This window comes from Struthio camelus, chromosome 1 (genome assembly GCF_040807025.1).
Source record: "Struthio camelus isolate bStrCam1 chromosome 1, bStrCam1.hap1, whole genome shotgun sequence".
In the NCBI taxonomy this organism is placed as follows: Eukaryota; Metazoa; Chordata; class Aves; order Struthioniformes; family Struthionidae; genus Struthio; species Struthio camelus.
In genome coordinates, this window is record NC_090942.1 from 198,823,270 (window position 1) to 198,841,196 (window position 17,927).

The 17,927-nt window shown below is 36.8% G+C and overlaps 1 protein-coding gene across 7 annotated transcripts in view; it reads right to left on the reverse strand.

Annotated features, from left to right (window-relative positions):
- The window catches only part of FRY (FRY microtubule binding protein), a 261,215-nt gene that overhangs the window by 65,218 nt on the left and 178,070 nt on the right, over positions 1 to 17,927 (reverse strand). For all 7 annotated transcript variants that reach the window (XM_068930110.1, XM_068930115.1, XM_068930112.1 and 4 more), the window contains 9 exons: positions 17,201 to 17,292; positions 16,830 to 17,002; positions 14,196 to 14,356; positions 13,248 to 13,358; positions 11,057 to 11,211; positions 7,772 to 7,871; positions 7,275 to 7,446; positions 5,225 to 5,481; positions 3,143 to 3,289 (listed from right to left, as the gene is read on the reverse strand). In XM_068930110.1, coding sequence (XP_068786211.1) covers positions 3,143 to 3,289; positions 5,225 to 5,481; positions 7,275 to 7,446; positions 7,772 to 7,871; positions 11,057 to 11,211; positions 13,248 to 13,358; positions 14,196 to 14,356; positions 16,830 to 17,002; positions 17,201 to 17,292 — 1,368 coding nt within the window. The remainder of the gene's footprint in view (positions 1 to 3,142; positions 3,290 to 5,224; positions 5,482 to 7,274; positions 7,447 to 7,771; positions 7,872 to 11,056; positions 11,212 to 13,247; positions 13,359 to 14,195; positions 14,357 to 16,829; positions 17,003 to 17,200; positions 17,293 to 17,927) is intronic.

Here is a 17,927-nt window from a genome sequence, read left to right on the forward strand (position 1 = left end):
TCTTGAGGAAAAAAAACTGATGGCTACAGAATGCAAAGATACTATCTCTTGTTCAAAAAGTTTTTGATTCACAAACTGCCAAAGCTGCGAGACTGTATGGAGAAGCATCTCTCTATGCTTGCCTTCTTATGTAGATTCTTCTGGTGGAGCAAATAAATGAATTGAGCTTTCTTTCAGCCTCACCAAATAATGCTGTTCTTACAGTCTTAAATACTTCCATTAAGATAACTTGTTGATTGCTTCTGTTCCCCCTCTCCTCCCTCCCACCTTTCTTTTTTTTAAAGTAGGGAAAACGCACACATTCAGAGTCTCTTCTACTCTACTGTACTAAAAATTTCCCAGGGACTTTCCAGATACAACTCCACTTCTTTTCAGAGGCTTGTTGCTAGTTTGGCTCACAATACCACTTCCAACTGCTTTCACCCCAGGAGGGGTCACAGTCCCTACAGTAAGAGCCTGTGCTGAAGGTGTTTCTGAACTGTAAATATCCTAAGAAATCTCTCGGCACACACGTGAAAGAAAGGACAGCTAAGCAATTTGCAGCAATTTGCACCAGGGCACTCAAAAAAAGCACTCAAAGAAAACAAAAGTATAAAGGCCAACCGATGAATTTAACCACTTGAAAAACATAAAAAGCCCATCAGTCAAGACATGCTGTTAGCTTGGGCCCACACAAGCAGAACAGATGGCTGAAGGCACGAAGCAGCTGGTGACTGCCTGGGGCACTGATGGCTCCAAAAGAAGATGAGAAAGGACAAACCAGCAATCTTGCAACTGCATGGTTTTTTGAGGCCAGGTGAGCTGGAAAAGTGCTGATAACTTGTTTGAATTATCTTTATTTGCTATTTTGTATATGTTATCTACATGATAATTGAAGATATATGTTTAAGGTATCAGTAGACTTGTATAGTTAACAGAAGTGGATAAGATTTCTTATCTGGAAACTCCAGAGCACTATCAAAATTATACACATGTGATAAGACCAGTGTGTTTTTGGACTCTAGACAAAGATAACAATTAAAGTGTGATTCAAGTACAGTCAGGTTATAAGTTACTACAGAGGCTGAAAACTTTTGCAAAATCTGAGAATCACACTTTTCACTTAGTATTACAGAGCACAGACTAATTCTGTTGAAGAAAAAACAGGAACCTGGTCAGCTGCAGTCACCAATGAGGACACAATTGCCTTCCGCAGCCACTAGAAGCCTGGGAGGGAGAGCAGAAAAGTCCCAGAGGCAAATGGGATCCTCCAAACCTCTCTGGAATAAGAGGCCTGGAGAGGACAGGACTAGAGGTGCTGGTGAGGAATGGACGTACTGGTGGGAGGCTTTAAGGTGAGATGGTTTGGAAAGAAATTGAAGAAAGAAGTGTTATGAGTAAGGGAGGTTGAGGTGGGCTGCTCAGAGCTTCAGCATGGCAGGAGTTTTGGAAAAGGATGAGTTGGAAGATCAAGGCTGGCAAATAACTGGAAAAGAGCAGTTGGGGACTGTGGTATGTAAGAGGCTCTCAGGCAAGAGGGGATGGGGTTATTGGGCATTTCTAATCAGGCTACACAATTGGCAATGGGAACATAAAATAAGCACAGGACTTGTTCTTTCCCTTACAAACTGCCCTTGTTCCTTTCACAGGCTGTCAGAAATACAACAGCTCTCATCTTGTTTCTTCTCTCCCTGATTTTGATGTGTTCTCTGCCAACAATATCAGCTCATCCTGATGATCCCTTTAGGCCTGATCCCAAGTCTGTCAGAGAGTGCAGAATCATTCAGGCTGGAAGGGATCCAGGAGGTCTCTACTCCAACCTCCAGCTCAAAGCAGGGTCACCACTGAATTCAGAGCCTCCGTCACACTTTGCAATTGATGAACAGATCTTTACTACCCTCAAGATATTTGGCATCAGATCCTTTGTTTTCCTCTTACATAAACTCTGAGCTTGCTCTTATGGCAATTCCCCTTTTAAATCTTTCCTCTTTTGATTAGCTTCCTTGCACAGACACACTCTAATCTTATACAGTAAATGTTAAAAATAATAGGAAATCAACAGGATGTCTATAATACAACAACAATATCTTGTGATTTTTTATGATTTTCCATAGTTCCTTTGCTCTATTATGCCTAGCAGTCATCATAAACACTTTAAGGCAAAGTGTTGTTTTAGCAACTGTAAAGAAAGCATGTTTATGAGGCTTTTTAGATAAGTTTATTCACGTTAACATTCATTTCTAATTTATTTCCTGGAAATCAATAGAAAGCGACTAACTAATAATACAGCATATTGTAATTGGGCTGGAAAATTTACTAAATTTAGACTGTGTTCCTCCCAGCAACAGAGCAGTAAGGCACATGGGAATGGGATTATCTTGCCTTTCTCAGACAGCCTTGATTTTATTTTAACTTGAATAATAACAATATCCTGTGCAGTCTGACTTGCCCATTGCAGGAACAGTTATATAATTCATCACAGCCATGTAGAGGCAAAAGTTGATATGGTAAGGAGCTTATGGAGGTTCTTGCTTCTCTGACAAACTGACAAACACTAGTAAAATGATTGCATGGTATGTCCCATTCATCATATAACTTCCATTGTCTGAAGGACTTTCAAAATTGAACTAATAACTGTGTAAACTAATTATCTGCTGAGAAAAATTATAGGCATTTAGTATTTTTACTTCTCTTAATCTTTTCATGCAAGTTTTTAAAATTCGGAACAGCCACTCTATCTTTTCAATAAATGTTTATATCTATAAAATTGCTTGTTTTTGTGCAAATCTCCCATGGAAAAATGTTTCTAATTTTTCATCCTTGATTCAGTTAATTTATGGCCAGGCCTTGTTACTGCTTTACTGGTTACTTACCCGGACAAACAAAGCTGCTCTTTGCATGAGTGGAGCACACCTCTCGCTTGAAATGAGTTGTACACTCCACTGGTAGAGGCTCAGATTCTCACACCTCATTTCCTTTCTTGACTTACAGTTTCTTGGCTCACTTATTCCCTCTAACTGATTTAATTTTGTGCAGTGTGCTAGGAAATATGTAGGTGCTTTTTTGTTTTTGAAACAGAAATACATTTTCTTCAGGTGATAACGGTTTTCTTCATTAAAATCCATGTTACCAATAATAAATAAAGTATAGTGCAAACACTTACATAAGGTAAAAGGACGGTATCACTGCTAACACCACACAAACTAATGAGAAACTGCAGTGTTATCCTAAGGTTGTTGCTCCATTTCTCGTTGTTGGCCAAAGCATTCCAGACATTTTCCATTTCTGGTCCGGGAATTTCATCTCCATACTGCAAAGGATCATAAGCATGCATTTTTTGAAATGTATATTGAAGATAAATAGGTAGACCTTTAAACTGAAGGCATGCTCTTCTAGAACACTATCTTGTGCAAAACCCATGGCAAAATGCTATAATAAGTGACAAAGCAGTATCTGCAAGAGTAGTGTGACAGATTTTGAAGCATATATTTTATTTAAAAGTATCATGGTTCAGATCCACAGGAGGACTTAGGGCACAAAAGAAAATTTTCAGGCATGTAAATCCAAAAGGTGATGCTAAAATCCAGCAGTATGGTGGAGTTCATCTTTACAGTTGTTCAAACAACTGAAGTTTTGCTTCTGCATATCTGCACCTAAGTGCCTCAGTCCTCACAGGACTGAGCAACTCAGCACTTCTTTCCCGCTTAAATCCTAACAGAGAGAAGAATTAGACAGTCTCCTGCTTCCCTGTTGGAAAGCAACAGCTTTTGCTCTCTTTTGCAAGGCCTGGTTGTAGGAATGGCTCCTTTTTGTCCAATCACTTAAGGGTTAGTGCATTCACCAGGATGTGGGAGTCCACAACTCAGCTCGTTCTGCTTGCTGTGTAAAACCTATGGCTCCTACTTTGAGAAGACTGTTTCAACCACTGCATAGTCTGACATCCTGCTACGAGAGTACTGGCAATCTCCAGTTCATGCTGTTCTACAGAAAATGATTTCTGTGGTCAAATAACTTTCTCCTCCTGCTCACTTCCCAGCACCTACAGACTCAAAGTTAGTTCAATCACTACGGTTTGAAGAGAGCAAACTTGATCACTCTGCAAAAAAAAAAACCTACATGTGGTTTTGGAAGCAACTAGCTCCAAGGACTGCTGCAGATAGGCAGGAAAGGTGAGATGGCAGCACATCTGCTTTCACCCTATACAATCCTCTAACACTATCTTAGCGACTCCATACCGTCACTACTCAGGACTTGATATGCAAAAAGCATCTCTCATTTCATGCTGAAAAACCATTCTGGTGGGCTGTAGCGTAGCATAGTGCTCACATTACTTCAGATGTGCCCATATGAAAAAATGGCACACAAAATAATAATTCTCTTTTAGCTACAGGGCCATAACATGAGGCAAAGAAGAGATCCGGAGACAACTGCAATGTAGTGTGGCTACAGACGTTCTGCTCTAGAGGGAAATAACCCAGAGCAGGATAGGAGATGTGAGCCACTGTTTCATATGACATAGAGACTAAGGATTACTTCCTGCAGTTTGTGTTTTTAGCAGTTTAGACATAGCCACTGAATCTGGTAAAAACACTAATCTAATAGCCTGCAACTCAGCAAAGAGAGGGAAATGCTGGATTCCAGTACGTTCTCCACTGATTGCTTAGGTATTTTATGTGAAAATGTCATTGGAAAAAAATGAATTCACGGTCCTTCAACGGGAGCTGAGATGTAAGATACCTTCCCTTTCAAAAGAGAATGCTTTAACTAGTACCTTAGAAATGTATATTCATTTTAGCTTCACCTCTCTCTCTGGCTTAATGAATATTTAAGTATTTCCTAGAAAGTAAAAGAGCTTCAGCAGGACAAATTCCAGGTGCCCATTATCACCCCAGAATAAACTTTCATGTGCTGTGTGGGGTGTTATCCTGGGAAGTGATACAGGAGGGAACTGAACCTTTTTCCTCTATGTCTAAATCTAATGTTTAATGCTAACCATTACATTTTTTAACACGGGTAGAATACCGTTTTCTTTGACCATGTTTTGAAAAGGAAGAATAGTCCTAGCACTGTTGTTAAAAGAAAAGGTGAAGGAACCTCTTTAGAAACAGGGTTGTGTCTGATTAGAACAGACTATTCCAGTGCCAAATTTCTGTATCAGAGGGAAGAAACTTAAGTGCATTTTGCTTATGAAACAAAACAGTCTGAAATTTCCGGAGTTGTTTACTTTTTTTTTTCTTTTTTTTACCTTGGCTGTCATGTACATGAGATTATTAAGAACCAGTGATGTGGCCTCAGGAGAGCCCCAGCCATTGCCTTTTAATCCACTCGTGACTCCTATTTCCCCATCCTTGTCTTTTATTTCGTCTTCTGGAGTGGTAGGGCTTGAACCGGGGAGGAGCAGTCTGTTGTCTACAAGTTCAATATTATGAAGCCATGGCAGCAGATAGGTAAGCATGATCTGTCTTCCATTTGGATGTGTTGTTGGGAATCGCTGGCTTACCTCTAAAATAGCAAAAGTTAAAAAGGTAAAGTGTTAGTTTATAAAAGGAAGCTTAAATACATTGTTTAAATTAGATTTCTGACATTTCTGTTAGACTACCTGATGGTTTTTATCTGGCAAACAAAAGGTGTACAAAAGCATATATTTAAGTTTCTTGAAAAGGAATATTAATGTTCAGTACTAGCAAACAACTGGTTGTCCAAAATAATTAACATATTTTAAGCTTAGAACAAAAAGTCACCCCTTGTTACCATGCCATATCATATATTAAGTGAGGTTGATGCCAGGAAAGAGGAAAGAGGATAATACAGTTACTGGCAGTTCTTCTAGAACTTCAAGAGCTTTTGGAGAATTACGGAAAACATACAAGTGTTCTGCAAAACTGCAAGTGTCCCATCAGCCTCCACATTTTTAAGCTTTAGTTTAAATCCTAAGGTATTTATTATACCGATTTAATAAAACACTTTGCAGGTATTAGGAGTTTTATTCCCCATAGAAAGGCCTATAAAATTCATAGGCAGCTGCTACTCTAGGAGTGCTGCATATAGCGCTTTATACAGTTTGTAGAAAAGAGCTGGCACTGGAAGGGAGAAGGATTTGGGAAATCTGGAATAAGAAACACAGCCACAGGCTTCCTGCCAAGGTGAACTATGTTAGCTTTCTTTGCCAGAATTCTTCTTCTGTAAAATCAGTACATTTCCTTTCTTTCCTCACTGTCTGGTTTTCAAAAATCTTCAGGATATAGACTGCTCTTATCTCTCTTTATGGTGCTAGATGTATAAGGGGATGTGATGTGGTCTGTGTATCTGAGTTCTATTAAATGACACAGGCACTACAGCAACATAAATAGATGATAACAGTAATAATGATGAACATTTGCTCTTTTAAGATAAATGAGCCAACACAGTTTTCCTACACCAGTTATTTCTAACCCATGGTATCTTGGGTACTCAGAAGTGGATAATGTATCATTCCTTTACTCTTGCTCCAGCCTCTGCAGACTGAGTAAAAACAACCTGGAATAACACAAAGGTTTTTTAAAAGCCCGTAAAAATTCCCCACGATTACAGACATTGCATTCCATTATTTAAAAACTAGAGCAATACATTAGATGAATTAAAGCAGGCAGATCTCAAAATGTAATTGTTCCTAGGAATGATCTCAGAGTAGGCATATTCTGAATGGTGCTCCCACAGGTCTGATTCTTGGCCCTATGTTATTTAACATGTTTCTCAGTAACCCTGACAAAAAGCCTTTTTGATAAAATTTTAAAAAGATAGAAAAGTCTTACAAATGTGGCAAATAACAAAAGGTCCAGATCCCTGATTCAGAGTGATTTGAATCATTGGTAAGATGGGAAACACACAAACACATAAACCATCTTGCCAAATATAAAGCCATGTTTATAGAAGGAGGAATTCTATCCTCACAAATATCAACTATATACATATACAGATGAGAAGAATCACTGTGCTTAACATGAGAATCCATTATGGTACACTTTGCCAATGTCACTTCAGCTTATCTGGGGCCTCCGTAATCTTGAAGTTATCCTAAGACAACACAAGTGGCACAGAATCTCTGCTTGGGTTTTTAAATAACTATTCTATGCTTTGTATACATATCCCCAGGAAATATGTAACACATTTGTAAATCCGATTTGAACTGCACAGGAATAAAATCGGGTCAAGTTACATTTATATACAGAACTGCTATTCACAAATGGAAATCTCTTAGCAACTTATCGTTTGTAAAAAAATATAACATAGATCATAGGTCAAATAGATACAGGTACCTGAAAAAAGTGGAAGGGTAAGTTCAGGATACATCCTTGCTAGTTCATATGAAAGAAGGGCAAGTGAGACACTATAAAGAGGTGGCAATGGACCATGTGTACCATACAAGATACTGCCTGGTCTTTGCTCAGCTACCTTTTTTGAATAAACAAAAAGCTTTGATTCAAGGATCTGTGAAAGAGAAGAAAAACATGCAATAAGATAATAAAAATTCATTAATTCAGAAAATGTCTGCATTTCAACCTTTATCATTTGAGAATGACCTATATGCTTCTGCATAAACTCTCCAAATTTAAAACACCATAACTAGTCTTTTCCCATTTTTTAAATAAAAATTCCCATAAGTATTTATAGCCAAGACAAAACTAATTATTCATTTTAAAAACAAAACCAAAAAGTAAATAAACAGTACTTTATAAGAAGTCCACAGACATACCAAAGAGAGGGGGGGCACATGCATTTAGTTGTTTTAAAAAAAAAAGGAGCGGATACGTGCCTGCATAAGTTGCATGGAAATTTCATAAATCTCTCTGTTGGTGTCAGATGCCTTGAACAGCACTAAGTTTAAAAGCGTCACTATATCAAAAGGATAGTTCCTAGAAGAATAAACAGTACAGTTTTGTGAATGTTGGTGAGCAATACAGATTATATTCACTCTGATTTACTGTGTATTATGGTCTAAAGAGATTGCCATCTTTCCTTTCTCTGTTCTACCACCAGAATATGCGAAAGGGAGCTCTTATGAATACATGTTGCTTGATTAAAGAGCCATCTGGTGAATGGGAAGAAAGAAGGGGTTATTTATAATTACCTTAGACCAGCGCTTAGGAATGCACTGAGTAGTGTGCAGTGAGAAATGCAATACTTGAGTCTATACCTGTCAATTCGCTTTAATCTATAACTAGACAGTTTATAGAATAGGCCAGCATCCATGAGAGAAGATGGGTAGCAAGAGAATTTCCAGGGATAGAGTACTTCTCAAACCAAGCTGCAGTCTAAAATGGTCTCTTTGGAGAAAAAATACTATCTCCAACATGTACAGTCCCAGATCGTAGACTGTTCTATCAAAATTGTTTTTAAAGAGTAAACACAGAAGGCTGATAAGAACGTCCACTATACTAAAAAGTCAAAGTTTTTTGTAAGGGTAAACCTATTAAAGCATTAACTTGATGAGATTGTTGCTAGAAAAGCAATTCCCTGTCACATCATTTGGATTTTCACTGAACAAGCTTCTATTTCTTTTTCATGATGATTTGTAAATGCATATGATTGAATTGTGAGCCCTCAATTTCCCACCCTAGATTTGACCTATTGTGCTCCTAGATGGATACAGAATGCCTATTTGGACACTTCAGCATTAAAAATATGGCCAACTCATGCATGGCAGGGGACATTTTTGGTAATTCCAAGTAGTAGCTGCAACCCATACTGCTCTATACCAGCTTCTTTGTCCTTCCACTGAGTTTAAAAAATTCACCCTCCCCCCTCCAAAAACTCCTGTTACGGGGATCCTCTTGAAACTGCAAATTTCACCAAGCAACTGCCTAAAATATATGGATAAAATAAACCAAAAGAAAATTTAAAGACTGGGTTTAAAAAGTTTTACTTAAAATATAATTTATAGTAGACATGGATTCAATTGAAAAAACTTGCCTACAGAAAAAATAAATTAGTAAAATAGCTGACAAGAAAAATTAACTAGAAAAAAATGCTTCTGTTGCAGGCCCCTTCCTATGAAAGATAAATTATTTGAAGAGATGTGATCAATATTTGTAAGTCTGTGTACCTACTTTGGGAGTACTAAATCCTCTCTTAGGCTTCAGCAGAGTAGTTATACAAGTTCTTTCATTTTTTTCAGAGATACAAATAAAGATCTTGATACATAATATTATGTATGCAGTGTTATTAATTATGCCCTGTCTTAAATAGTTAAGTGGAGAGTTTACACTTTTGTCTTCAGATAAAAGTTTTAATTAACTGAGATATTTATTACTGTTCCCATCTACCTCACATTGCTCGTGGCACAGGCCAAATTGTTGCCAGCAGGCAGTATACGCTCCCAAGGAGTTTGAAATCATATAAAGTATTTGCAGACATCTCTTGAAAAAAATTTAAAAAATAGATAATATATTTTTATGATGATTCCATTGTCTACAGCTACAAGAGTAATGTACTCTAGAACACGTTACTTATAGCATCACAATAGAAACACTGCTTGGGAAGACCATAAACTGCAAGCCACTGAGTATTTATTCTCTGTAAAAAGAAAGACATCAACAGTGAAATACACTACGGCTGATTTTACAGCTTGTTTAAGCTGTGATCTCTCTATACGTATTGATAGAAGATCAAAAGGGAAATGCTGCCAGCTGGTTTCAAATATTAATTAAAATCCCCAACTTGATAGAAATCAGACTTTCCCCTCAAAGAACATCAGGCAGATCATACTTTCAATCTTTGCTGTGTGGGAAAGATTGTTTCTTAGGACACACTGGCATAGGTAACACAATCTGAGGAAAAAAGACTAGCTGAAGATCTGTTATGCTTGAATATTCATTAAACATTAAAAAAAAACTTAAAATAACTGAATTTGCAAATACAACATTCCACTCACATTTTAAAAATCTCAGTAAAATGTATCTTGATATCTTGCCAAATTATGTTTTTGTCAAGAAGACTTAAATTTTCGGGCTTATTTTAATTAGATGTAAATTATATTCTGTTTTTAGACTACTACTGAATTTCTCTACAACTTTTTTCTTGAAAAGATACCAAAGAGAAATGAGATTTTTGTGACGGCTTGACACAAAAGCAGCAATTTTTGTTTGTATCTGTCTTCCTGTAGCTTGTGCTTGCCAGTAGCAGCGACGGTATCAGTCCACAGAAGAGGAACAGATAACCAAATTGAAGCCAGTTAGAAAAAGAACAAAATAATTACTTTCAAACTAAGAACAATTAAAATATTTTACTTGTTACAGAATAAATGAAAAAGCATGCCGAATCTTTTGAAACTAGATTTATGAGCTATGCTGCAAATTAAAATCTTGCATTTATTTAGTATCTTTCTGCAAAAAGCAGCATAAAAAGGCCACAGATTTCAAATACGCATAGTTAAAGCACCTTCTAACAGACACGTTACTCTGTGTCCAGAATCATGGAAATAAAGCGATACAGTCCCCAGGAGCTGTTTGAGAGGACAACATAAGAATGTGCCTAGCATTTCTCTGTAACACAAGCTGCACAACCAATTTCCTTTGCGTTTGAAAGTGCATAAGCAGCTGAGATGGTCGTCAGCATGTCTGATCACTGGCGTTCTGGACCTGATTCTTTCAGTTATCTTGCTGCCACTGTTGGGACTATAAAGTGAGCACATCTGCAGAGACAGCATGCGGCATACTGTACCAATACTCATCCTTAGACCCTTTCTCCTGTGGTCTGCCAATCTGCAGAGATGACTTTTTCAGTGGATGTTCCAGGACAATATACTGACTGGCCGTGCATGCTCCTCCCCCCTCATCCCTTCACTCACAGGTATTTTTTTCCTTTTTCCTCTTTCACACCAGAAACACCACTCCAAACCAGAACAGCAACCAACAACAAGGAGGTTCACCAGTGGAAACATTATCTGTCAATTCCAAAATCATTTAAATCTATTTAAATCAGAATATGGTGGGAATACACAATCTAATGATCACTTAGAACTGTTTTAGAAATAACAGACTTGATTTTGTTTCGCATTGAGTAACATATAATATATATCTAATTATAGATTAATTAATACCTGCTTCCACACACAGTTGCAATGGCTTTGAAACATCCAGAGGCAAGCTGGTATGATCCAGTATAACACCGATCTATAGCCCAGTTGAAGAGATTGATTTGGTCAGGATTCAATTCCAGTAAGAGGACTACAACTTCACATCCAAGCTGATGAACCTGAGAATACATACACATGTGGAAACGTGACTAGTGAAATCAGGAAGGTTCACTCCCTGTGATTCTTAGAAATGATATAGGCAGAAAAACGTAAATTTTTTTTATTCAGAATAAGTGAAAAGAAATTGGAAAACTTACCAATTTATTTTAGGGATAGCACAGTTGAAATGTAACTCAGTTTTCAGTATTCCTCACTTCAAAGAAAACTATCTGTACAATGACTACATAAATGAAAAATGTTTTCAAGGTAGATTTCCAACATTAAGCATGTAAAACAGAATCATTAGAAAATCTAGTTCTAAGACACATCTGATATATGTTCTTGGGCAATATCCACGTGTATTAGTTAACTAACTGATTTCTTAAATGTTTACTTCCTACTTCACTTGAGTTCCACGAAGTCACGTGGAACTCATGTTTATCATTCTTTTGACCAACACACAAGCAAGGCAGGCAAAGAGAAACAACATCTTTTGCAGGCCGTGGGTCTGACAACTTGAATTCAACTACATCATATGATCTAACAGAGATATTACCTCTTTCTCCAGAACCTTATCTCACTTAATCCTGAGATCACCACTGCTACAAAAACCCTGCTGCTAAGGCTTGGACTATGTCTTTGCGATCCTTCAGCTGAGGATAGTACTGACACCAAACGCTAATGCTTAACAAGATTCTGTCACCAAGCGTAACTAACTTCTTGAGAAGACTGCAAACGATATTTAATGCTACTGGACTGATAGGGTCCCTCTCACCTAAGGGAGGTATACATCTGAACCAGCTGTACAGGCAATGCAATTTAGTCACAGTCCTTAATTACAGTGATTAATCACGAATTTCAGAGACTAGCTTATGGGAAACAAATTTCATCTTTCATCACCAGATTTCGTATTTCAAGGAGAGGGGTTAAAAAAAAGATATGTTTTGTTCTCAGCTATTTTATGCATGACATATATTAATGATCAACTAGGAAAGGTAATATAATATTTGATTACAATAATGAAAACATATCAGGAGGAAGAGTATACCTTTCTCCTCACTGTTGTTCTGGGCATTTCATTCCCACATCTGCAAGAGCTTCACTTGAACATATCACTTTTACACATCTCTATAGCTCTGCCCCTACCAGCATGCCTAAATCTTACCTAAATCCCGACAGATTCGCTCTGTGGTGATCCTTTCTTGTAACTTTTTTTGGTAAACAAATACAATTTCTACAGCATGTATCTTCTAGCTGCTCCACCAGCCTTCAAGCTTTGCTATCTGCATTTTTCTAGCAATCACAGTGACCTGTGCTGTGATGGTGCTCATAGAGACTATAGCAGGTCTAAGTGCAAGGTGCCACAAAGGGAAATATCATTGATTAATGACGAGACTAGGTGATGTATGGTTAAGCAGGGAAAAAGAACAAAGAGGTACTCCAACCAGCTATAAAACAGAAATGTTATTGGGTAGTTAGAAGGCCAATAGAGAAACCCATCTTTGCACAAATGGAAGAGAAAATTGTAAGAAAAATCAATTATGTGATTAAAAAAATCTTTCTTTCCTCTTCTAAATCATTTATCCTCTTGACTTCTTTGGAAAGAAGATCTACGTACTCACTTTCAGTCAGTCAGATTTGTTTCATGAGCATCTATGACACTGAGCAGGAAATGATTTTATATTCTCATTCCACAGAAACTTGAAGTAGGTGGGTGGAAGTACTCGAAATAGAAATACAAATATTTTTGAGCTCATGCTGTCTTTAATCTTTCATTTAGTAGCAAATGCAAAGCCTAAATTACTGCTGCAAAAAAAATCTGCTATAAGGCAATTTTTTGGTCTTACTGTTTACGGGAATTATACGTCCAGAAATAATAAAGAATCTTTTAATATTTAAATACTTCTTTAATTCATTACACCGCTGTATTAGAACCTTGCATAAAGCTGTTGTTTCCTGCTCAAGACAGAGTGTATACAAACAAAGTTCTTACAGTACAAACTCACTCAGCACAGAGTTTAAAATGACCAGTGCTGCACTTTTGATGAGTACTTACACGTAAATCTTGACAAGCCAGAATGTTATCAAGCCATTTGTAAAGATAACCATCAGGGGAAAGACCAACATTGTCAAATACTGGTCCACAGCAGAGCACAGCTGACATGGCCTAGAAACATGAGGAACTTTAGTTAAATAAAAACTTAACATGAGTGAAACTTTCAGAATGATTTAGGCCCAGATGTACAGGGCTAAAAAGATTGCTGCTTGTTTTTATTTTTGAGGAAACTATGGTGAAAATGGCCCTAGTTGTTTTTTCCAGATTTCAATAATTATAGGGCTATACATGTTACCTGATTTTAAGATAATGCTGAGTTTAAGCATTTTGGTAGGAATACTATAGCACAGTTTCCCCATGCTTCAAAATTAATTTTGTCATTTACAGAGTCTTTCCAAATGAAGCTACAAATGCAATTAAACAGATGTTTTAATAGCATATCTCTGCAAAAATTAAAATTGTTTTATATCAAGTGACAATGGTTATATAAGCAGGTAGGCTATTATTTTCCCAGCTTACTTACATGGGGGAGATGCAACTGTTATTGCTATAAAAGCATTTTAATATTACTGAGCATGTCCCCAGGCAAGTGTGGGAGACAGTCCTGAGATGTGCATACGATACTAAATTGACACTGTTTTTAATTTCAGGGCCTAATATCCTCTCACTCCATCTGATAACCTGTTAATGAACAGTTAAATAAATTTTAAAAGGCATTCTGCTTTTCAAAGTAATTAGCCTTGAAAAATGACTGCAGAGAAAAATATATATAACTTCAGTGGTTGATACCGTTGCATCTTATGATATACACATACACAAGGGAGTGTACGAATTTGCATCAATTAGGCCAATTCAAATTACTGTGAAATAAAAAGAAATAAAAACTGTGATTACTTGTATTTTTGTTGGAGAATTGGTATTACTGATTTTGCATAGAAATTTTAATACCTTTAATGCACAATACTGGTATCTTGTAATCTGATGATTTCTATCACTGTAACGGTCCAGTGGTGTGAACATAATACTGAAAGGTCCTGCCCACTGGCTGAACAAGATGAATAAGTGATGTCTCAAGCTCTGCTGAGGGAAGAGAAATCTCCTGTGGTGAACTATGTGAATAGAAATAGAAATAGTTATGTTTTGTTAATGTCAAATAAACAATCATGTGGCAGAGATGACAGCATATGAATCTACAAATATGGAGTTTTTCTTAAATGTTCAGGATACAGTTACTCCAAAATATCTAAGTAAGTTCCTGTTTTTAAATCGATCATGGTGAATAATATGTGTCTTGCTTCTAGGAACCTTAAATCCTGAAATAATGTGTGTTTAAATGAACACCATACGTCTGACTTTAGAAATAGCACGCAAGAAACCACTTACAGAATCAGGCTTACAGAATCACTGCCTCGTGTATTCTGCTAGTGGCAAACATTTACTTGTTTTTTTCAATCCTTTAAACGCAAGCCAAAACAATACATATGTGTTATTCTACAGCAGCAGGTGGGGACAAGAATTAAGTGAAACTTGACATTAGTTTATTTATGACAAAGATGTACTATACTTACTGAACAGCTAAATTATCTGAGCAAATGGAAAATATCTATGAAGTTTTAATACTATTTGAGAAAAAAGAATCAGAAATGTTTTAAACAATAGTTTTAATTCCCCCTGAACAAAACATGACGGAGGTATCTGAGAGGAAAGAAAGGCGCTAGGAAGAACAAACTCAACAAAGAAATTATCGCTATCCAGTATAGTTCTGAACCTCACAGACAGCAAGAGTTTCAGGCAGTAATATGCTATATTACATAAGATATAGAGAAAAAATATCATGCAACTGTCTGATGCAAACACAGAAAAAAATTTTCCCGATGAAGTAAAAATGACAACATCTATCTGTGAAAGGAGTAAAGGACAAATTAAACATCGCCTTCTCTGCAAAAGAAAAATTTCAACACATGGGCCAATTACTGCCTCAGTTCCTCCTGTCAGGCCAGTGGATTGACCAGCTATTGCATTCCTCCTGCCCTTTGGCTGTCAGGCCAGAAAGCAGATCACACCAGCTCAACGGGAGACAATGCCTCTGTAGAGTTTTCAGGCCTCTCCTAGATGCCAGGAACGAGTTACTACATTGTCGGTCATTTAAAAGAAACTATACAAGTACTGTTCATCAGGCGCTTATTAAGAGAATGGCAAATTGTTACTGGTCAATTATTTTTCCCCTGGAAACTATGCTGGAAGCCAACAAACTCTTAACTAGACAATACGAACGCAAGTCAGTATGAACAAGGGCACGAAGATGGTAGATGCGGACACAATAAACATTTGTTTGCTGGGAATTGTAGGTTAAGGGTTGGGTAGATATAGGCATATTTTAAAGTTGGCTTGCTAGCAGAAAATACCTCTCTTTATAATTACATGCTGAATTATTAAATGCATCAGTTATCACTACATCCTCTCAAAACATACAGCATAGCTGTTTCATTGTATTAAATTCATAAAACTTGCCGTCCTTTGTTTTGCCATGTGTCTTGTCTAAAGTAACAATAAATTGAAGGAGGAGAACCTGTGCAAATACTGCAAAGTGACTACTAGAGAAATTCTTATTTTTCATGAGCATCATCCAGGAAACAAACAAAATAAATAAATTCAGTATTTCGTTCATCAATAACAGCTAAGAACTTGACACCATTTAATTCAAAGCAGATTTTTTTTACTGACTTAACTGAGAACAGCAGGGATGCTGTTTTTCAACTTATCTTGTTTAACTATTATGGTATATTTTTTATGTGTCTTGCAACTGAAAGCAGCTGTACAACTTTGATAACAATTTGCATACTGGGAACTTATGTTAAAGCATCTGGCATTTGTTCATTCTTTATTCCCTTACTGTACTCTTTTGAATACTTTCTTATTTCTTGTTACAACTGCTGTTATGTCCTGTCATAAATGATCTGGAGATAGCAAATGCACATGCATTGAGTAAGCTCCAGACTTTATCTTCCACTGTTTACACAGAGGCCCTTAAAGCAGGCTTTTTTTGTATTTTTTGTTAATGGAATTACTTTACATTTCTGAAATGATCTTGCAATACACAAAGTATGAAATTAATCAGATTGATCTTTGCTCTGCAAAAGACAACTGGAGATTTGAATGAAATGGGATAAATTGCTCAGCAAGTTTTTCCACTATTTTCAATATTGTACATTTTATGCACCTACCTATATTTTTCAAGGCCTGACTATATTTATGAAGAGTCCAGCAATGAAGTCAAGGGGGAACAAATAAGGCCTTGTGTCAAAAAAATATGGAGTCCCAAAAAGTCACAGATAATTTCTTTGCTGAGCTTGTAAATAAAAGACCTACGTCAGAACATGACAACTATCAGCAAGATTTACTGGTATTTGATTCAACTCTTGATAGACTTCTTCACTATTTTGTCCTTACATTCACTAGACAACAATTCTCAAACATTAACAAACCAACAAGAAGAAATAATAAATCACTTTTCCTAGACACATCCTAATCACATATAATAAAAGTGATTTCATAATATGTTGAGATAATTTAGCACCTTACCTGGAACACACTGAATCAAGTTGGCAATCATTGCACTGAAATGTGCTCTCATATCCTTAAGAATTTCAACTTCTTTATCATTTTCAGCCTCCAGAAGCATGCGAGTCAGATCAACGTACTCTAAGAACAAGGCTCCAAGGGCTAGTGTATCTCTTTCTAAGGCTCCATTTGTACTACCATAAAGGAAAATTGAACATTAAAACAGAGTAGCACTGTACTTAAACTACAGTTTTCTGAAGGAGTATAAGCATCACTCCTTATCTGGTATATTTTAGAATTCTTCAAAAAACATACTGACATAAACTCAGTGTTGCAAACATTGAAAACTGTTTCACTTAAAGATCAATATTTATGATGAGTGATAGTCCTACCTGTCACTTATAACACCAGCATCAGCAAGTAGTTCAAAAATTCGCAGTAACTGTAGCCTCAGCAGATCTCGGCGCTCTCGACGTTTCTTGTTCTTGGAATTCAAAAAAAACCAACCATTTTTATATGCATGGGTGCATACACTAAAAACTACTAACTTCATAAATGTGCTAAGGCAGCCAGTTTTCAGAAGTCTAGTCTAAGCATTTTCTTCATGGATGTTCAATAAAAATTGACTGAATTTTGGGTACTTCACAATAACTGTGCGCTTAAAGAGCAACACAGATATAAGTATGTGCAGATTTTTGCCTTTATAACTATTCTGAACAAACTGTTAACAACATTAGTCCTCAGTGAAAATGTAGATATAACACCTTGAAATAGTACCCGAAAATTAATTAATCATTCAAGGTTTCTGTGCCAAAAATTTGCTTTCTTCAGGTAGCATGGATATTCATGTTAGCTTTACACTATCTAATCTGGGCACTGTAAGCACTGTAAAATGCAGAATGGCTAGTCAGACTCCAGGTAAATATTTTAATGTTTAGCCATTCTTGAACTCACTAATGCTACAGCTACATTATCCTTTACACTCAAGTCAGCTTGCTTGCAAACATCTTTCCAGTGGAGTGCTGTTGGATGCACTGATTGCAATGGCTGTATGCGCAGTTATCACACTCTTCCTATAGAATAGGTCTGCACTGTTAACTGGCTCATTGTATTTCCAGA